This window comes from Mycotypha africana (assembly GCF_025528875.1).
Source record: "Mycotypha africana strain NRRL 2978 chromosome Unknown BDF20scaffold_6, whole genome shotgun sequence".
Lineage (NCBI taxonomy): Eukaryota > Fungi > Mucoromycota > Mucoromycetes > Mucorales > Mycotyphaceae > Mycotypha > Mycotypha africana.
Window position 1 is genome coordinate 1148530 of NW_026515730.1, and position 21157 is coordinate 1169686.

The 21157-nt window shown below is 37.7% G+C and overlaps 6 protein-coding genes across 6 annotated transcripts; 4 read left to right on the forward strand and 2 right to left on the reverse strand.

The window, feature by feature from the left end:
* The first annotated feature begins 194 nt into the window (after nucleotides 1-194).
* Nucleotides 195-1667, forward strand: BDF20DRAFT_1001412 (uncharacterized protein). The gene is made up of 3 exons (XM_053074611.1): nucleotides 195-582; nucleotides 645-1300; nucleotides 1360-1667. The coding sequence occupies exons 1-2, from the start codon at nucleotides 289-291 to the stop codon at nucleotides 1167-1169; spliced, it is 819 nt and encodes a 272-aa protein (XP_052935710.1). The 5' UTR covers nucleotides 195-288; the 3' UTR covers nucleotides 1170-1300; nucleotides 1360-1667.
* Nucleotides 1668-2727: 1060 nt separating this feature from the next.
* On the reverse strand, nucleotides 2728-3685 carry BDF20DRAFT_820570 (uncharacterized protein; the record flags this gene model as incomplete). Its single annotated transcript, XM_053077552.1, has 3 exons — nucleotides 2728-2936; nucleotides 3010-3194; nucleotides 3417-3685. 3 exons carry the CDS (start codon nucleotides 3683-3685, stop codon nucleotides 2728-2730), a joined length of 663 nt encoding a protein of 220 aa, XP_052935711.1.
* Nucleotides 3686-5308: 1623 nt separating this feature from the next.
* On the forward strand, nucleotides 5309-6770 carry BDF20DRAFT_820497 (uncharacterized protein; the record flags this gene model as incomplete). The annotated part of the gene is made up of 7 exons (XM_053077548.1): nucleotides 5309-5437; nucleotides 5519-5611; nucleotides 5682-5834; nucleotides 5907-6059; nucleotides 6130-6256; nucleotides 6334-6642; nucleotides 6679-6770. 7 exons carry the CDS (start codon nucleotides 5309-5311, stop codon nucleotides 6768-6770), a joined length of 1056 nt encoding a protein of 351 aa, XP_052935712.1.
* Nucleotides 6771-10191: 3421 nt separating this feature from the next.
* BDF20DRAFT_820824 (Ion transport protein-domain-containing protein) lies at nucleotides 10192-16513 on the forward strand (the record flags this gene model as incomplete). Its single annotated transcript, XM_053077568.1, has 15 exons — nucleotides 10192-10644; nucleotides 10733-10886; nucleotides 10975-11319; nucleotides 11393-11701; nucleotides 11769-12016; nucleotides 12089-12777; nucleotides 12864-13872; nucleotides 13996-14196; nucleotides 14520-14593; nucleotides 14657-14843; nucleotides 14906-15061; nucleotides 15124-15534; nucleotides 15607-15701; nucleotides 15769-16007; nucleotides 16098-16513. 15 exons carry the CDS (start codon nucleotides 10192-10194, stop codon nucleotides 16511-16513), a joined length of 4986 nt encoding a protein of 1661 aa, XP_052935713.1.
* Nucleotides 16514-17072: 559 nt separating this feature from the next.
* On the forward strand, nucleotides 17073-17658 carry BDF20DRAFT_567301 (uncharacterized protein). The gene is made up of 3 exons (XM_053075764.1): nucleotides 17073-17162; nucleotides 17234-17347; nucleotides 17422-17658. Exons 1-3 carry the CDS (start codon nucleotides 17133-17135, stop codon nucleotides 17575-17577), a joined length of 300 nt encoding a protein of 99 aa, XP_052935714.1. The 5' UTR covers nucleotides 17073-17132; the 3' UTR covers nucleotides 17578-17658.
* On the reverse strand, nucleotides 17366-21081 carry BDF20DRAFT_567282 (uncharacterized protein). Its single transcript, XM_053075763.1, has 2 exons — nucleotides 19932-21081; nucleotides 17366-19853 (listed from the first exon to the last, which is right to left on the reverse strand). The coding sequence occupies exons 1-2, from the start codon at nucleotides 20830-20832 to the stop codon at nucleotides 17740-17742; spliced, it is 3015 nt and encodes a 1004-aa protein (XP_052935715.1). The 5' UTR covers nucleotides 20833-21081; the 3' UTR covers nucleotides 17366-17739.
* Nucleotides 21082-21157: the final 76 nt, after the last annotated feature.

Here is a 21157-nt window from a genome sequence, read left to right on the forward strand (position 1 = left end):
TATTATCTTTTTTTTTTTTTTTTTAAGAAAAAAAGGAGAATAAGCGATGAGAGCATAACCATTTAGTCATCAACCTGGGAATATAGATCATTTATTTCGATATAGAACATTGAACAATTACGGAAATGGCCATGATAGCTTGTTTGTGCGCCGATGAGCTTGTTACAATTCTTCTCTTCTTTTCTTTCGCTTATCTTTTACCTTGCCTTCCTTCGATTGCACTATTTCAATTGCCCTTTCTATATTTCAGTTACGCCTTTGAGAACCTGAATCATATAAAAGAAAAAAATGTGTAATCCCGGTATAACCAATACTCGAATTGCTGTATCTCTTTCGTCATGCTCAGTATCTTCAATTGCTCTTCCCGCCTACAACGGATACCTGGAAGAAGACGACGAAATTCAACCTCTACTTGACAATACTACAAAAAATGAACAAAGAAGAGGTAGAAAATACATCAAGGAAAACTTAACAACCATACCGGGAGCATGGATAGATGAAGAGACAGAAGACAATGATAGCATACTAAATGACGACAAAAGCGACAAAGTAGGCAACGATAAAGAAGGAGATGATAGAGAAGTAACTTATAGTGAAATATATAATAATGTGGGCAGCAGGTTTAAAAAATAGTTTCCGATCAGTCCCCCAAGTTAGCTATTGCCATTGAACCACTCTGTCCTTTCAAGGATGTCGACAAAGCAAAGTGTCAAGACGACATTGAATGCTTGAAGCAAGCCATAGCCAGTTTGAAAGAAGAACAAGAGGAACTCGAGAAAACAAATCAGCAAGTTAAAAAGAGTATACAGTCTGTAGCCAAAAAACGCACTAAAGCTATCGCAGTTTTTCATATGGATAATAAAGATTGTAGTGACAAAACAACAGCCTCGATAAGCAACATTCACACAGAAGAAAAATGTCTCAATAGCTTTCAAGAGAAGCTGCAACAGGAACATATTACTAGCGAAAATACGATAATTGATAAAGGCGTAGATCAAAGCCTTCTATGCCATTTTTTAGATAACGACAACAATACTAGCAATGACAAGAATAGCGGTAATAATGTATTCATCATGGTGTCAAAAAGTGACTTTGTTATACCACCGAAAGAAGAGTTAAATTCAGCCGGTCTTGATGACAGTTGGGAGTGGATAACAACTCAGGTTTAAGTTGTGATTGATGTGTAGAAATGCATGTATGGCCTCCCGTTCCAACATCACTTCTTCTCCCCAAAATACTTTTCAGTTACAGTTTGTCAATCATTAATATTTGCATTTGTCAAGTATTCACTTTATAGAAGGTAATTTACAATTGTCTGTTTTTTCCGAATGCATCTATTTCAAACTATCTTTTAAACAGTACATAGAAGTAGATATTAAACCAATACATCATCATATTACAATACCATTCGCACTCTGCAAGGATTATAATATAAATGTCTTTCACTGATAAGGCACTGCAGGAACTCAAATTCTTGCGATAGCATTTATGTGCGGTTAAACAGTGGTGCTCAGCCGAGAGTACAAAAAACAGCCCTACGAACTTGCTCTGGGTTCGAGACCGAACCTACATTTAAGTCTAAGAATCGATGATTTATGCTGCACTTGTGTACATTTTCATCATCTTCAACTCTGTATAACATACCTTGAGAAATAAATCCCTGTAGCTAGACTTCTATTGATCAATCAAGCTTATCAATAATTTGTGAAAGAAATAAAACTCAAGGGCTTTCTATGCTCATATAAATTTATCTATAGTCATTCCATTTTTTCAAGAGGATAGTTCAAATTTTTTCAATTCGACAATTTGGAAATCATATCAGGTTATGGAAACTTAATTTCTTTGTGAAAGCATTCTGAGAGAAAACTTCTAAGAGTGGCAGGCCCTTCCTCTACAGTTTTCTACCGTCGCTGTTTTTGCTGCTTGTTTCATACGATCTGCTAGGTTGAAAAAAGTAACGAGGGAGCTGGAGGTATGATAGGTTAAGGATACATGAATGTTTATGGGGGTACAAAAGTGGAGGGAAAACAATTGCAATGGTAAATCTAGGCCAAATACGAACGATAATGCTGGCTAACAAGAAGAGGACGGAAAAAATGATTCATTGTATTGAGTTTAGAGCAGGTTGAAAGGCAGAGAAACCTTATTGATGCAAAAGACTTGGGAAGGACATACTAAGGGAACACAACACTTATCATTTGTATGAAGTTCATTGAAAGTTCGTCAAGTAAACCATTCTAATTTTCTTGGCCTTTTTTTTATCCTACAATATCATGATTGGTCTTTATCGATAAGATGAATTGCCATTCAAATTAGAAAAACTATCCATAATAAGCTTTACTTTTTATATATCATCGCTCCTCATAAACGACATAACCTTTGAATAGTTCAGAAAAGGAATAGTGAACATCGAGTAGTTTTCATTATCCTAATGAAACGTACGAAGTTACCAACATAGACCAAAGTTAAAAGTCGAGTTTAAATGAGCCTGATATGTCTTTCGTTCCAGTTTTAGTTAACTGGATAACTCTAAGATAGATTGATTATTCGAGTAAAGTCAGAATGTGACAACAATCGTAGTCTATCTTACAGTAGATACATGGCTTGACTTAGTTGAACAACCAACTCGGCATATTGAATATGTCGAACCAACAATTCAGCATAAAAAAAAAGCTTATTGCCCAACTAAAGATAAGTCTCAAGCTAAAGATATAAGTTCAAGTCTTATTATCTTTTTTTTAAACCGGCAAAACCTCTTCGATCTCCTTTTGTCATCATTATCTTCCAATTAGCTTTTAAATTCGATAAAACTCTTTCTATCTCCTCATTATGATCTGGTGATGAAGCCAGTAGCGAAGTCATCTGTAACATTTTAGCAGCTGTTGCTGCTGGATTTTGGGAAGAGCCGAAATCAGTAAACAATTTGTTAAAGACATCTGTGACATCACACGGGAAGTATTAGACTTACCAAGATAAACATCATTTAAAATTGAAATTGTATTATCTTACCTTCTAACCTCTTTGTTTGTAAAAGAATCACGTTATCACGAAAACTTCTTAAGGCCATTGTCCGAACATCCCACATTTCTGCTTCATCCGGTGACCGATATTGTACGTCTGTTCTTAGTGGTAAAAATACAGCTTCGAAGTATGGAAGAGCATAAGTAAAGAAAAAGGACCACTGTTCTACTAATCTATCGAGTAGTTTTTCATCCGTGACACCAAACATTTTAGCATTGAGCGTAAACATGCCATCTCGTAACAAAGCCTCAATATCGTGATAAAATTTAAGTGTGATAGGATTTGGCAAAGACCGTCTGATATTGTTCCAACGAATTCGATAGTTTAAATTTGATACATCACAATATGTTAATGTTATTTCGAATTGACTTGAATATATTTATTCTCACTCTTACCTTAAAAGCTCGTTAAGATCTTCGATGGAACCTTGTACACCTTCCCCATTGAACAGCGGTAAAACACGAACGCACAAGGTTTGCCAGTCATCTCCTTGACTGGAATTAGCCACTTGATACATAGATGCATTATTATTGATCCCAGCAAGTCCAATATTACTAACGTTGTTAGGTAGTGTGATGCTACTGACGCTATTTTGTCGATGATATTGAAAATGATTTTGAGTCGGCACACTTGCCGCTGAAGCAATTGTTTGAAAACCACTCATATTGTTCAACAAACCGCTCGCATACATTTGGTTATTGAAATTGGTAGAGAGGGTTGACTGTTGTTGCTGTGATTGGAACATATTACTGCCACCCAAAGTAGGTGAACTAGGTGACATGAGAGGCTCCATATCACTGCCAGCATTATTACCGCTACTTGTATTCGCGCGCAAGGGCAGGTTGGCAGATTTTTCCATGTCACGTGTGATAGCTTTAGCATCCAGAACAGTGAGTGACTTTTGAATCGACGGTGGAGCAACTGGTGAAGTGGGCCATGTATGTTGCTGCTGTGGTTGATGCGGTTGAAAGTGGTGTTGTGCAGAAGAACTGTTGGTATTCAATGAAGTAGCAGCAGTAAGATGTTGTGAACCGGAACGTTCAAAGCTGGATGAACTGCGCTGTCGAACACTGACTGGCTGTTGCTGTTGTGTCTGTGAAGGTAAAATTGAGCCTGTCGGGGTCGTTGGATTAGAGTTGGAACGTGCGCTGCTAAGCTGTCTAGACTGGTTATTACCTCCTCCTCCAAGTGGTGGCGGTTGTACAGTTGATATAGTGGATGAATTTGCTTCTGCGGGCATGCAATGTTGTTGTTGAACTGATGTAAGCGAATGATCGGCAGTCAGTTTATTTTCTGGAGATGCTGGTGTTGATGAGGAGCTCGGTGATGTTGATAGTATTGGTTTGCTTTTGTCCATATTTTCGTCAGATACAATTCTCGTTGATGGCTGCTGGTTGTGTGTTACTATTTGACGACTTGTGTTGGTAGCCATTCAGGGAATATAATTGGGTATACGTGCTGTTCAATGGTTTGCTTTTCTTGCAATATTTTAAAAAGAAATCAAAATTGTGTAAAAAGCGCGAAATCAAAAAATTATAGTTCTACTAACGAATACTGCTTTGAATTAAATTCATTGAGAGGATACATTTTAAAGCATCTTACAGAATGTATTACAGCAGCTATTTCAAACGGTGAGGTGATTTAATCACAATACTATGTTGAAGCTAGATAGTCATCAATCTAACGTCGTTCCTATCTGTGTTTCGTTTTGTCTTCTTTAGAGAACTTTCTTAAACAATGCAATTGTCGAATATGGGTAGCCTTAATCAAGAAAGTAGCCTTCACGTCAACCCCTTCAGACCTCTCTGAGCCGTAAGGAGGGCCTTGGACCCAAAAGCTAAATGTTCTGCAATTATGAAAAAGGTTGTAATTACATAAAAGAAATAGATAAGCATAGCTATGAGGCCGGCAAAATCTTTTCAAGAAGAACAGGAAAGTAATTTGACTGCAGGATCACTAGATATTGACTGCTTGGGAAGATTTCCAAAGGCGGAAAAATCCACGAGAATCTAAAGGTAGGCCTGTTGATAAGACGTAATAACAGACATCTTAATGAAAAAAAAAAACCAGTATATAGTGTCAGTACCAGCTGCGTAGTTGTATCCTTTTAGAGATCTATGATAAAGAAAATCCACGTGGCGACAATTTATGGGGCGCGCTTTGAAGAATCCCCAGCATTGCAACAGCTTTTGTTGCATAACTCTTATTTATTGCGGTTAAAAAGAATTTCCCTCCTCATCGATAAAAAGTAACGTCCCTTCTACTACAACAATCTAATAACTTCATCATGAGATTGGCCATTTATGGCTGTGTATCTTCCATACTGGCTATTGGAGTGATACTTTCAGCAATGTATAAACGTCCTAATTTTTATGCTGCATGTATTTACGTTTCGAAATCTAGTGCTTGCATGATGGTAACAAAGATATTTGAATGCTGAGCAAGATCGTTAATGAACTACACTTTCAATTGACATGCCAAATTATTCCGTACATAGATTTTACTGAATATGGGGTTTATCGTGTCGGTGTTGTTTGGAAAAGTCTTGCAAGCAATCTTTTTTGGTAGACTGAGGGCTATCGAAATTGAGGTAAGGCCTGGCTTTTCTTTGTAATTAAATATCAAACATAAGAAAATCATAGATATAAACCATGAACTAGCATTTATACGAACGGTCATGGTATGCAGTGACTGAAACGTGTTTAGCAATGACTATTTTTCGAGAAGAATTTGATTTACGTTTTATTGTCGTCTTCACAACATTGTTGTTCTTGAAAATATTCCACTGGTTATGTCAAGATCGTGTAGAATTCGTGAGTTTCTGTTATAGTTAGCAACTTGTTTATGCCTTTTTATTCTATTAACACTGTTCTTTGTTTAAAAAGATGGAACAAACACCTACAAACAGAGTAGGTTTTCACATTCGAATCGTCAATTTATTATGCCTGCTCTTGATTATAGACACCTTTTTAGCAAATCATGCTATCTATGTTACACTAACTAAAGGGCCCAGTATGATGATCATCTTCGGGTTTGAGGTAAATGATGTCCTAATTACTTTAATGTGCGTTGCAGTTGTTTGACCTAAATTATTTGAATAATTGGCAGTACACTATTTTGATATGCTCCATCCTATCTACCATTGGCCGATACATCATCAATTTGATCGATATGAGGACGGAACAAACATGGGAAGGGAAATCAATGTACATATTCTATTTAGATCTTATAACAGGTAAATACAGATGTAGTTGCATAGTGCGTATATATTCTGATATGTTATATCTTCCTTACGTATACTACGCCTTATAGAATTTTTTAAATTGGTCACGTACCTCGTGTTCTTCTTGTATATTTGCTTGAATTACCAGCTACCAATTCATATAATCCGAGATGTATATGTCACTTTCAAATCGTTCATTCAAAAATGCCGTGATCTTCACAGATATAGACGCGCTACACGCAACTTAAACGAACTATATCCTGATGCTACAGCTGAAGACTTGAATCGTGCCAACGATAGTACTTGTATTATTTGTAGAGAAGAGATGCATGCCAACGGACAGCAACCTGAAAATGATGATGTAGGCAGTAATATTGATATGGCGAATGATGATCTGCGTAATAATAGCAGAAATGAACGAGACCGTCATTTAGAACAGCCCAAGAAATTGCCTTGTGGACATATTTTTCATTTTCACTGTTTACGAAGTTGGCTAGAAAGGCAGCAATCTTGTCCTACTTGGTAAGCTATTTGCGAATGTTGGGGACTTTGGCTCACAGTTCACTAACCGTTTCCCTTCCGTAAAAGTCGCCGTTCCGTGTTTACAGATAGCTCTAGAAATAACAATGCAACTACTAATAACAATGAAAATGAGCAAATACCCCGAACAACACCATCTCAACAGCAACCATCATCATCACCGCCAACACCATCCCACCAACCTACACAAACATCTCAGGCTCAGCAATCGCCGTTCTGGCAATCACATCAACAGCAACAAGGATATTCTAATAATCAACCTATTTCCTCGAATCAATTTTCCACGCAATCGGCTATTCCAACAAACAATAACATAAACCTGAATATACTTGCACCTGCAACCCAACCTACTTCTAATCACTTGAGCATACCTGGATTGATACCGTTAGTTCCTATTAATACTATAATTAACCAACAGCAACGGCAAAACAATACTGATGACAGTAGTATTTCTTCTGCATTACCACCCAATTTAACGGAGCATGACCTCCAAATTCTATCACAAACGACGAGAGAATCGATGGAGCAAAGGCTGCGTATATTAGAGACTGTCCAAAATCAGATTTTTCAGACTATGCAAGTACTTGCGCAAGCACTCAGTATACTGCCAGTACCTAATACTTCCGCTAACACTTCAGACTTAACGGAAGAAAGGGTGGAGATAGATGGTGAACAAGACAGCTTGGACGTAGATTCAATACATCTTCACCAAAGCAGTGCTACTTCTACGAGTGACAGGGAAAGTGGTACGCTGAGTGAAAGAAAAAGAGGCAAGATGCCAGACTATGGCTCGGCTTCTAATATGGTTTCAGACGAAGAAGAGGAAGTTCATTAAAATGATATAAAAACTTTTTATCAAAACCTTGCATAAAATATCGATATAGAACGTTCTGCTCAACTACCGTTAATCAAGCATTAATTCCTGTAATCCATTGTTCCCTTCTCTTTTTCTTTTCTTTTCTCATTCCCTTATGCCTGCTTAGCTGCAAATTTTCAGCTGTTCTTCGTTTGCTCATAGGGAACTTTTACTTACACCGTGCTTATCCCAAATATTTCCTCCTATGCATAATAACGGATGATTTCGAACAAAACGCTGTCAAATTAAAGATCGCTTCGAGTTTTGTGTTTTCTTTATGAGCAAGTGTTTGTTTGATTAGTGTGAACTCTTCATGTATAATCATACGTTTTATATAAAGGTTTCACGATTGTTCAATTGATGAACTCTTGAGGTTTTTGGTCGGATATTACACCGACGCTGTCAAATCAAAAGAGTTAAGTGTAAATCGAAGCGAAAATAAATCAAGTGTTTCAGACTTCTTTTCACTTTTGTATCTTATATTCTGATTGTTAGAGATTAGTAATATCCTGATAATAAGGAAAAGTGTCTATCAAAAGCTGATCCGATTTCAAAAGTCTGTTAATGGATGATTCCAACAAATTGTCAAGTGTTAGCGACATTAAACGGAGAAGACCAGTAGCAATCTCTTCACAGGCCAGCGACTTATCTATAACACCGCTCCCGCAGATCACAGTTACTGGGCCAGCATCAACTCAAGAAAACTTGGATGATCTGACACATAATGATAGTTTATTAAATGAGACGCATCGTATAAAAAGCGATCGTTTCTACCATTCCAATGATAATAATGTCAACGATGATCCAACACCTACTTTGAATGTTTCAACCAATTTTCTGACCAGCCCAAAATTAACTGAGCCTTTGTCACCGCTCACATCAATACCATTGCCATTAACAAAAGATCTTCTGCATAGAAAGAACAAATTAGATCGGCTGTTACTTCAAAAAGCACGACGGCAACAACAACAACAACAACAACAACAACAACAACAGCAAATACCGGATAATAGCCATCAATATTTTGATACAAGCAGTTCTAATACAAACACTGCAGCAGTTGATGGGAGGGTCACAGCCGGGTTAGGAATTTCTTTGGGCAATTATAATCCTAACATGTCAACGAGTGGTTTACGAGCACGAATACCAAGTTCATCTCGACTTTCTTCTTCCATTCGTAGTGTGGACAATGATTATTCCAATCTAGCATATAGTTCTTCAACATCCAAAAACGATAAGTATCGACATAGTGAGGGTGAGTGGAGTTCCAACGATATTGATGTAGTACGCAGGTCGATGGTCTCCTCTGATGATCATTCAACAAAAAGCTATTACGATCGACGAAAACATTCAGCAGACATGTCAAGAACTTCTATATCTGGGGATGGGTCCTCCAATATTAGCAACTCCATGAAAGTTCATAATAGTGCTAGACATCGATATATGGATAGCAATCATTCAGGCCGTCATAGCGGAAGGCCGCATCATCGTCGTTACCACCACAATAACAATGTTAAGCTAGACAGCCAACATTCTACCAACACTGGTGAGAAAAGCGGAATTAGTATAGCAAAACAACCGTTCGTTATTCAACTATTATTTAATGCAGCCGAACGGGTAGTTAATACGAGAGGGCCAGAATCGAAGGAAATAAGGAGAAGTGAACATTTTCACTTCGATATAGTGTCAACAAACTCAAGTTCTACTGGAAACCGCGTGCTCGAGATTCACCATATCAATTCTCATACCTCCAATCATTCGGACAATAACAAGAAACGTCTCGCAAGACCACCGTTGACGAGTATACATATCCCGTCTTCTTCAGCTGTACACGAAAAGATTACAAGCTTGCCATTATCAACTGTTATTCCATCTTCATCAATGCGTAATGACTCTACTAACATTGTTGCAACTGTATCACCCTTAAAACATTCTGATATTGTCAACACTCATGATAGTCGAAAACACGAACAGAGTGGGACGATTTCAGGAACCAAGAATGACTCTATTTTATTTCGTAGTAGCCTTACCGATTTCACTCCTTATGCAGCGTCATCTAATGAATCACATATGATTCATCCACCAGAACCCATACCTTCGAAATTGATTAATGTTTACTCACAACCACAACCTTTTAAAGTTGATGAAATGTTTATATCCAACCCTTTACAGGGCTATTCTTTTTATTTATTCTCTCCAACAAACCCATTTCGTATTCGTGTTTGGAAGCTTGTTCGCTCAAGGTAATGGAAGATTTACTCGTAAACTCAGGGAATTTTTTTTTTTTGAAAACAATAAGCAACGCGGTAACTCATAACTTATGTTTTAGATATGTCGAAACGTTCATTTTTTTGATGATGGTATTGCATTGGTTTATCCTTGCTTGTGTGCCCATATATAATTATCGACAAAAGGCTGTTTTTGGGGCTCATTGGTCGCATTATCTGATTTTGTGTATACAATCAGTGTACAGGTAAAGTAAAGTTCGATGAAGCAGTGCTTGTAGTTCGTTTATTTGATATGCGCACTAAAATAGTTTGTTAGTATCGAGATGGTTTGTAAAGCGGTTGCTTTTGGATTCATTGTACCTCCCGCTGCAGCTGAAGGAAAACAGCACCAAAAGGGTTCGTCGGCAACAAAATACAACAAACTTCTGTCAGTGCTTTTACCAAAAAAGTTGAAACAACATATTGCAGTCAATACTACAAAACAGGCTACAGTTTACAAAAACAATATCAGTAATAATGTTACCGTAGAAGAAGATGAAGATGGTGTAGTTACAAGTGGTATTCTTAATAGCAATTCTTCAAAGCGAAGACAAAAATGGAAAAGAAATCATCGCGCTTATTTGTGCACTTTTGGAAATTGGTTCGATGCTGTTTCGATATTCTCATACTGGGCTGATGTTATCTTAAGTGTCTACGAATACCCTAACTTATCCTTATTTAAAGCGTTGGGTGCTATGCGTCCTATTCGTCTTTTGTCGATGCTGCGAGGTACAGCTGTAAGTTTGTTATGAAAGAGGCTAATATATACGTCTTATTGATCTTGTAAAAATTCTAAATGGTTATCATTATTATTACCCACAATAGGTCATTTTAAGGTCATTAGAAACTAGCTGGCAGCTCATTTTGGCTGTAGCAGGATTGATCCTTTTCTTTCTTGTCATATTTGCCTTGCTGGGATTGATCTCTTTTCAGGGTGTATTTGCTAGACGATGCTATTTCACAGCAGAAGACAGCTCATGTAAGCTCTATTCATCCAGCAAAACTCAATCCTTTATTGTGGAAAGGAAACTCATGATAAAAAAACTGACACTTTTTTTGCCTTTAAGTGCAATTGGTGGAACCTCCTCTATATTGTGCAGGTTATTACAACAATACATTAATTACTGGGCCATACAATATCCGTACAGGTGACAATGAAGCCCCAGGGACTTATGGATATATATGTCGGGATGGCCAAGTCTGTATTCAGGATCCTGCCAATAACCCAGAGTATGGCTTCGTCAATTTCGATAATTTCTTCAACTCTTTTCTGAGTGTCTACACCACAATGTCTTTGGAGCTGTGGACGGATTTAATGTATCAGACGCAAGAAGGTGAATCAAGTATTTCAGCCCTTTATTACTGTTTGGTAGTGTATATTGTAGCGTTTGTTTTGTCATTTTTACTATTTGGTAAGTCATTATTTTTGATGTAAATAGTGATGGTTTACTATCTTTGATTTTATTAACATGCTTCCAATTTTAGCTGTGGTCACATCTGCATTTGCTCGTGTTCGTGCCGAAAGCGCTATGAGCGCATTCACCGCCAGAAAGAAAGGCTATTCTTTATTGAGAATGGCCGACGGGCTTGATGACGAAGAGGCAATGTGGATGTTCGATAATTCGCCTGATGAATTTGGAAAAGGAGTTACACGTTTAAGGTTACGCTGGTGGATTGTCCGTCTTGTTAAGAATAGAGCCTTTTTCTATTTTGGTGGTTTGTTGGTCTTATTGGACCTAATCATTATGTGCTTTAGATCATCTTATGCCAGCACATACACAATGGAACTGGTTGGTAAGCACATCTGGTTTTATTACCTCATCCAAGCTAAAAGTTGCTAAATTTCTATAACACTTTCCAGATAATGCCGAAACAGCTTTCACGTTTATTTTTGCGCTTGAAATTGTTCTTCGCATGGTGGGGGCAACAAGTTGGTTAGCGTTCTGGTCATCGAGGAGAAATTTGTTTGATTTATCTATTGTGATCGTTACATGCATTATTCAACTACCAATAATCAAAGATTCCTATGCTTATAAATACCTGACTATATTTCAGATCTTACGAGTCTATCGTTTGTTTATCTGCATCCCACGTGTACGCAGACTGCTGGTAAGGGGATACAAATGTTTAAATCTGTCCGCAATATAACTAATGTATCATTAATATTGTTCCTTAAATCAGTCTGCAGCTTTAGGTTCTGGTGAAAGTGTTTTGTATGTCATGGTATTTCTAATTTTGGCGACAGCTTTTTGTGCCACCGTCTTTATGCAAATGTTCGGCGGTGATTATTTTGATATTCTTGCATTGGATGATCCACAGCCCCGCTTTGATACCTTCTGGGAAGCCTTTGTATCTCTCATCGTCGTTTACACAAGTGAGAAATGGACAGACCTACTATATGATGCAATGTTTAGCCAGACAGGTCAGGGCTCTATTTATGCTGCAGTTGCCATTTCTTTGTATTTTGCTTTTGGGCGTTATATAATGTCTGGTCTATATATTGCAGTTGTTCTAGAAAATTTCGAACTGAACGATGATTATATCCGCCATTATCAAATCAAAGACTTCATCCATCGGCATCGATATAAAGATAAAAATCGAGCAGAGACCATTTTGCTGCGACTCTTTCGTCCTCTGTATCATTATAATGAAAAGAAGAACATCCAAGTACGACAGTTACCTAATAATCTGACAGTACCGCTTTCCAAGGCTAATCTGGAAGAGATCCTGGTCGATTCGCCTAAAATGAATGTTGATAACGAAGTTAGCAAACCCTCATGGTTTGAAAAAAAGCTGGCCCCTTTATATGCTACTCTGATAAAAAAGATACCTTTTATGAAAGAGAAAGGCAGTGTAAAAACAGCACCTATGTAAGCAGGCGGAAAAAGTATCAATAAAGGGAACTTGACCGAGACTAACCATCTTTCTCTTATCTTTGAACCTTCAAACAAAACAGAAATCCTTTTAGTCATGATATTGATGAAACTCCCGAAGATTATGACATCGTCACAGCAGAAGAAAACCGAGCTGCCATCGATCAAAGTAAACCGGTTGTTAACTCGTTGTTCTTCTTTTCAGAACACAATCAGTTTCGCTACTACTGTAAAAAACTTGTGGGTTCATCTCGACATGGGCAAGCCGAAAAGCGTAACTTCTTCAACTGGTTTGTGATGATATGTGTGTTTGTCAGTATTTTGATGGTTATCTTAGATGAGCCATCTACACGTTTGCTTAGACAAGACACCTCAAAGCAAGATGTGTATGACATGATTGAACTCATCTTAAGTGTTATTTTCGTGATTGAAGTCAGTATTCGTATTATTGCTGATGGTCTTTTGCTTACTCCCAATGCTTATCTGCGTAACCATTGGAATCAATTGGATCTCTGTGTGATTTTGCTTAACATTGGCACTATTTTTATGAGCACTGAGGAGGTACCGCGTGGTATTGGTACCTTTCGAAGCCTTCGTATCTTGCGTCTTATTCGTTATTTTAACGGCGTCCGCGAGATTTTTGTTTCGCTTTTTTATGCTTTCCCACTCATGTTTGATGCATTGGTATTTACGGCTCTGGTGCTTCTACCATTCGCAATTTATGGCGTAAATTTGTTTGGTGGTCTTATGTGGACATGCAACGATGAATCAGTGTCTAACCGAAGTGAATGCATAGGTGAATTTACTGTAGACATTGGTGCTTTAAATGATCTTACTATTCTGGTGCCTAGAGCATGGCAAAATCCTCAAAATGGGTTCATTTCTTTTGACGACTTTCCTCATGCATTGCAACATTTATTTTCTTTAACATCCACAGAAGGCTGGGTTGATTCAATGTTTAGTGCCATGAGTACACCTATGGATCCGGATATTCAACCTGTGTTCGATTGGAGATCGAGAACAATCTATCATGGTATCTTCTACATCATTTTCATGATAATTTCTCAGGGTACAATTCAACTATTTGTTGGTGTAAGTGAACTATTTTTTTTTTTTTATTCCTAGTTGAGATAGCTTCGTTGGAGGGGAACGTTTTCAAGCTAACGACGTTTGAATATATATTTATTTGTCTATTGACATAATATTTTACTATAGGTTATTATTGAAAAGTTTAAGGAGAGGAATGGTATCACTACCCTTACCACGGCTCAAAGACAGTATAGCGACCTTCAGCGTCTTTTAGCAAGCATAAGGCCCACCATCAAAGTTTTCCGTCCGAAATCGAAAATTAGACAAATATGTTACGATCTGGTGAAAGAAAAGAATGGTAAATTTAATCGTTTGATGATGGTCCTGGTATGCTTGAATACAATAGTCATAGCGAGCGAGTTCGAGGGTGAACCGTATTGGTTGGACAGGCTCCAGGACTTTTGTTACTTGTTTTTGACACTGATGTATGTCATTGAATGTGCTATCAAGTTATTGGGGCTCGGCTGGAAGAAGGTAGATGTTCCTTAGATGAATGCTAAAAATGATATGCTAGCTCTAATTGATCTCCTTTCCAATAGTGGATCCGCAGCAAATGGAATTGGTTTGACTTTTTACTTGCTAGCACAGCTTTGCTGCTGTTAATTTTACGTGTTTCTGTACCTGATTTATGGACAGTGAGAGTAGAGCAGTATTGTCTGGTTATGGTAGCATTTCGTCTGGGAGAAGGAGTTGATGCTTTACAAACGTTATACAATACAATCGCGTAAGTTGAGACGAACTACCTATGAAAGGTTTGATTTTGGTACTAACTGTTGCTTTTCGTTAGTAAATCAGCTCCCTCTATTATACAAGTCTCTGCAGTATTTATGGTTTCCATGTGTCTATTTGCCATGCTCTTTATGGAGTTTTTTGGCCTGACAAAATATGGAATATATGGTAACGCTCATGCCAATTTCAGAAATTACGGAAATGCCTTATTAATGCTTATAAGAGCAACGACTGGTGAAGCTTGGGTAAGACAAATACTCCTATTTGATTCGGGAAAAGAGCTGTATACTGAATTCTTTCATATCAGAATGCTATTATTGTCGATTATAGTGTTCAGTTTCCTAACTGCAACAAATCTGACGATTTTTTTGAGACGGACTGCGGATCACCATTTTGGTCCTACTTTTTGTTCGATATGTTCTACATCGTTTGTACTCACATTTTTTTGAACTTATTCACAGCTGTATGTTCTCTTAATTCTAGAGATAATTACAAGAAATAGCGAAGCTAACTAATCTATTGTAGGTTATCATCAGTAATTTCGAATACACGTACGAAACCAGAACACGGTTTACGAAAATCACCAAATCTGATTTGCGCATGTTTAAAGAAGCTTGGGCGGACATAGATCCCAATGGAACAGGATATATTCAGAAAAATGATGTTGTAGCACTTCTGCGAAAGTTAACAGGGCCCTTCAGGATACAAATATACGATGATAGGCATTCGATAAGCAATATTTTGAAAGTAGGAAAGGCGGACACTACTAATTTTAGAACCAGCATGAACGATTTTCAATCGCCTGATAGCTACTATGAACTTGCTGAATTTTCAGCAGCTCGAGAATTTAATTTGCCGGAAATAAATAAGCTACTGCAGAAAATGGACAGAGATGAAGTGCGAAGAAGGCGAGTAGAGTTTAATCTATACTACAAAGTATGTATCTCAATTCTTTATTCATGGGAAATATTTCATAGCTAATGAGTGAACGATGCTCAACGTATTTAGGAAATTTTGAGATCAGAAACTGCTAAGGGCATTCCCTTTGCCAGCGTGCTTACCATACTATCTTACCGTTTTATAGATATATCTGCATCACTAAAGTAAAATTTCATTTGCAGTGGAAAAAACTGATGGATAACAATGGCGCTAATTTGATATCTGAAATAGATTGGATCCACTAATCGCTCGATTGGAACAAATTGAACAATTGACACAGGAATACCATATCGAAAAAGCTGCAGGATTCTTCCTCACTCAAGTGCAAAAAAGAAGGTTCGTCCGTGAATTATGGAAAAAGCGAGACGAAGATGAGGTGCAGAAGTTGGGTATTACCAACCCCAGCCAATTTGAATTTGATAAACAGCAGTATGACATGACCAATGCCAACTCTGATATTGTAAACAATAGTCATAGTCCGACAACTGCTTCTATCAGTCATCTTAACGTTGACACAACAAATAGAGACCGCTTCAGCGAGAGTTCTCCAAAAGAAAGAGTAACAACGATAACTCCACTCACTATGGTTCCTCGTATTGTTATTGATAATGCTCATGTTAATCCAGACACATCCAGCGACACTCCTATGCTATCAACAGCTGGCACATTAACTATCCCACCATTGTCGCCTTTATCCGCTATCTCAATGGATAGTCAATATAATGCTTATTCACCGGGAGGAACATCACTTATTGTAGCATCTGGAACTCCAAACACTTCCCCATCACCGATTGATAGTAGCAGCCAGAACGCCTCTGCTAGCACACTATCACCTGAATCGTTAATACCATTCACTAGTCCTACGTCGAAAAACAATTGGTTGTTAATAGATGGCAATGCCGATATGCCCTCTGAATTATCCGATAGTTTGTTAAATATAATTGATCAAAGCGTTTGGTCAGGTAAGTATAATTGAACCTGTAATTCTATGTTACATTTGCCGTTGACTTGACTCTTATCTTTCTTTTTTACAATCGATAGAAATGCTTAGAGAAGAAGAAACATAAAATATAATTACCGTTTACTCTCTCCCCAGATACCCTTATTTTATTCTTTTATAAATTTGTTAAAAAATACTTTTTATTGTAATCAATTCGTTTTGCTGTTATGTCTTCTAATTATCTTCCCTTCAATATTTGTACATTCTTAACTTAATTTAATATACGCTTCTATTTATAAAGCACTGCTTCACTTTTTCATACAAGAAAACAATTAGAATGAGAGAATCCACAGGCGGATTGGTCGAGATTTTATACGCCATATGTTGGTTGTAAGGAAATTAAAATAGAATATTTGGGGCACTTGGTAAGTGCCCGCTAATTTTGAACGACTACATTATCGTAGCAAGGCGTGTACTTAGAATTTTGAGGAGTTTTTTGAATCGTCCATAGTAGCTGGTATTAAACGATCATTTTGTTGAGCGCATGAATAAATCGATTACATAATCACGGCTTTTAACCAAGGCATTCCCTTTAGGCACTGCCGGGGTTTTTTGTCTCCTCTTTCCTCCATTCAACACAATCATTAACAGTAAAATGGCAGGACCACGATTAGAAGTCTTTAAGGTAAACAGCTCTCTAAGCATATTATTTCAAACATATATAACTAGACATGTTAAAATATTTAATTATTTTAGTTCGGTTTTTACGTGTTTTTTCCAGTAGGCGTTATGCTTTATTTCGGTGGACCTGACTTTTATGATAAATACGTGAAGGGTATCAAATTTTGGCCAGATATAAATACAACTTACGTAAGAAATAAGCAGTATAAAGGTACTATAGTGATAGAACCGGAACCCATCTAACCGTTTGGCTCATTGTATAGAAACCACCAACGACGTCAGAGGAAGTAAGGAGTGCTTTGGATAAAATGAAGGCAGAAAGGGAGGAGCGTTGGAGAAAAGCGTTGGCAGCAAACAAAAAATCAACATCAAACACAACCACAATAGAAGGCGAAACAGCGAAAGAAAATGATGTCTAGGAAGTCAAGACTGACTGTGTACATAAAATGATCAGGGAAACATTTTTATTTCTTTATACAAAAGTCTAAATATTATTATATACAACAATTGAAGGAGAGACACTTTTCAATATAACATTAAAGGAAACCCAAAGAAAAGATACAGACAAAGTGGGTAAGAGGCTATCGATCAAGCCAAAGCTTATTTTTAAATCTCATTAAACGAAAAGCCCCTATTGGGATCCGTTGCCAGCGGCTGAGATCCCGCGAATAAGGATCATCTTCTATTGGTGGAAGAGGCGAAGGCGAACGTGATGAATCAGAGGCTGCATATAATTTGGATGTGTCCAAAAATTCGTCCATAGAGACTGCTGTATCGTCATCAGAATTTTGTTTTACGGCCTGATCATGCGTTGCAATAGCAGCAGCGGTCATAGTTGGTGAAGCAGGTGTTGAAAATGAGGTGATTTTTGTTGAATAGGCTGGAGTTGTAAGATCAAAAGAATTTGATCTGGTGATTTTACTGCGTTTCATTCCAACTGAGTCGTCTGCTGTGGAATGATTTGAATCAAAGGCAGCTTTTCGTTTATTGAGTGGAGTTTCACTAATGCTTTGAGTTTGCTGTGAGCTCAATACATTAACAATAGTAGAGGAAGTATGAATTAGAGTGTTATCATCACAGACGGAACCACTGCCAGAGGGTTTCGGTAATAATTGCCGTGAAGACGATTGAGAATAAATAGATGGTGAATAAGATGGCTGTGGAGAAATAGAGGTATACTGTGAGGAAGATAATAAGGAGTTGGTAGTATTATCAATAACAGTGGGTGTAGTGGGCGATATTAAAGGTGAATTATTTGCAGATGCTGTAGGAATATTGTTATTAAGGATATCTATAAGTTGCTCGTGAACCCCATTTAAATCAATAATTTGTTGTTGATCGTTTGGGCCACTGCTGCTAGTAAAACTTAACTTCGAGATATTACTGGTATTGTCGCCATTGTTGCTTGACACTACTTCGTTAGCTGCTTCCTCAATGGGTTCTAATATGAAGGACAAATCGTCTGCAGTGACAGCAGAAAGAGCTCTTAGTGATTCGGACGTAGTATAATCTCGAGATCCACGCATTCTTCGTACTGCAGAAACAGCGCTACTAGGCAACGAAAGTCTTCTCAAAGAGTTGCTATCGTCATCGTACACAGACCTTTGTGTGGTCGAAAGGGCAGCTAATGCATTTGTCAAATCTAAAGAAGGAGTATCCGTTCCTGAAGCAGCTCCTACTTCTGAAGTTGCTGCAGCTGCGGCTAATGCTTGAAGAAATGCTGCTGTTAAATTGTTGTAAACACTATTAGTACTTCCATTATTGTGGAATGTGTCGAGTTTTGCATCAGGCTTTTCATTCTGAGAAACCGTTGCGGTAGTAAAATCATATTCCTCCTCCTCCTCCTCATCTTCATCTTCCTCGTCTGACGAGGTCCAGCGACTATTAACATGAGCATAATATTGCTGATAATACTCCTCTTCATCTTCTTCGTCTTCGTAATCGTCCTCTACATAAACCGCGTTGCCGTTATCATTGTCACTGTATACTTGGTCCGCTTTTTCTTCCAATTCATTTATAATATTAAGTGTTTCTTCATTCTCGATATCTTCATCGTCACCCGAATCAATCTCATCAGTACTACTAACTGAGGATATTGCCATAAAACCATCGTCTGTGTCGCTTAATAACAAAACGTTATCTTCCTCATTCTCTTCTGCTAGACTATCATCCGTGAAAAATTCCTCATTTTCAGATAGTGAATTTTCATCATCTACAATATCATTCGAAAGATGCTCTGATAATGGTGACATTGTTTCTAACAGATCATCCAAATCGTCAACAATAACTTCTTCGTCCTCTTCATACGAATCTACACCATCTTTTGAGCGGGGCATATCTTTGTTATTTATTTCCAATTTCAGTAGCGGTGAGATCATTGCATTGTGAAGAATATTAGTAAGTACTGTTGGTGATTTGCCTTTATGCTGCACTTTCTGTGGCATAGCCTCTTCTTCTTTATTTTGCTTTTTCTTTTTGTTCTTTTTTGTTGTATGGCTGTTCTTTGTCGCTGCTGACGCCGACTTTTTGTCTTTTCCTTTCTTGTCAGGGATGGTTTTTTCAACAAACCCATCCCTCTCTATAACTGAAGCCTGGCTGCTTCTTCGCCCTATATTTGGATAAGTAGATGATGCTGCCAGCTTTTTTTTTGATTTCTTTTTCTTTTTTTTAGAGTGCATTTTCGGTAGGGAAATAACTATCAGAAAAGAGTGGTTAATACAGCAATTAATGCGGATAAAAAAAAAAACAAAAAAATAAAAAAATTAGAGCTTACTAATTTTGGTTTGACTTTGTGATATTGGATTTGAACTAGGTCTCTTTTCCTGTTGCTGTTGTTGTGTGAGAGGAAGACTAGCTGGAGTAGCTGATTCCAAAGCAGGTGCTTCTGATGTGGAAGAAGTGGATAGTACAGAAGATACTGCTGAGAAGGCTGATGTAGGAAGGAGGGAGGGAATGGCAGACTCGGTGGACTGTTCGGCGCCGCAAACACAATCACCTTCACATAACACGCAAATATCATCCATTTCGTCATCGTCATCCATGCTGTCGTTCAAAATTGTTGTATTCGTTCGCTGTTCTTGCTCGGATATGTTGGATTGTGATACTTGCTGCGAAGTTGTAGCCACCTTGTTTAGCATGGGTGTTGTTGTCGTCGCAATAGTAGTTTGTGGTTTTGGAATAGAAAGCAAAATTGTTGGTTTTTCTTGGGAATCAGGTGTCAACTTGTTGATAGATGCATAAGAAGGAGTTAAAAGGGTCTTGCCCGCCCTTTGATGTTGCTGTGGGTTCTTTTCTACATTACTAACATCTGTGTTATGCTCGCAATTTTTACATATGTATCGATCTATTGTTGCTGTTGCATCCAATCCGACGCAGGCTCCATGAAACCATTCTTTACATTGTTCGCATTCTATCATAAAATCTTTGCCATTATAACCACGACGACAAATGCAATATTGCTGCTGCTGTTGTGCTGTTTTCGAAGTACTTTTCTTTTTCTTATTATTTGTTGCTTTCTTCTTCTTTTTCGACATCTTTTTCTTTTTATTTGGTTTCTTTACCGGTTCAGGTTGATCTGAATCGGCTGAAGATAGCGATGAAGCGTCTGACAATAATAATGATAGATCAGAATCTGATTTCTGCAATCGATCAGTTTGTGCTGCCGATCCACTCATATAAGAGAAATGGGAAGGCTGGGGAAAGTATATGTCTTTTATTAGAGAATTATATAGTGCTATGTCAGAAATAATGAATGGGTGTAAGAAACTGTTGCTTTCGTTTTCCTATCGAGTGGTCGTTATCAATATTATGGTCGTGCAGAATGAAAATAAAAGTGAGCGGAAGGGTCTTCTTAACAAAATATGGACATTTTCAACGTCAAAAAAAAATCTGAAACAGTAATACTGAGGTAAATTCGCGCTGCGACACTACAAAAAAAGAACACCCCGCCCGCGTTTACCATTAACGATCACTTACATAGCAAGAGGGTCGATTTTGTAG

Coding starts and splice junctions, on each gene's coding strand:
- BDF20DRAFT_1001412 (XM_053074611.1), top strand. CDS start 289: ATGTGTAATCCCGGTATAACCAATACTCGAATTGCTGTATCTCTTTCG. Junction 583..644: donor AAGAAGGAGATGATAGAGAA/GTAACTTATAGT, acceptor GTTTCCGATCAG/TCCCCCAAGTTAGCTATTGC.
- BDF20DRAFT_567301 (XM_053075764.1), top strand. CDS start 17,133: ATGGCAGGACCACGATTAGAAGTCTTTAAG. Junction 17,163..17,233: donor CACGATTAGAAGTCTTTAAG/GTAAACAGCTCT, acceptor TAATTATTTTAG/TTCGGTTTTTACGTGTTTTT. Junction 17,348..17,421: donor CAGATATAAATACAACTTAC/GTAAGAAATAAG, acceptor CTCATTGTATAG/AAACCACCAACGACGTCAGA.
- BDF20DRAFT_567282 (XM_053075763.1), bottom strand. CDS start 20,832: ATGAGTGGATCGGCAGCACAAACTGATCGATTGCAGAAATCAGATTCT. Junction 19,854..19,931: donor ACAAAGTCAAACCAAAATTA/GTAAGCTCTAAT, acceptor CTTTTCTGATAG/TTATTTCCCTACCGAAAATG.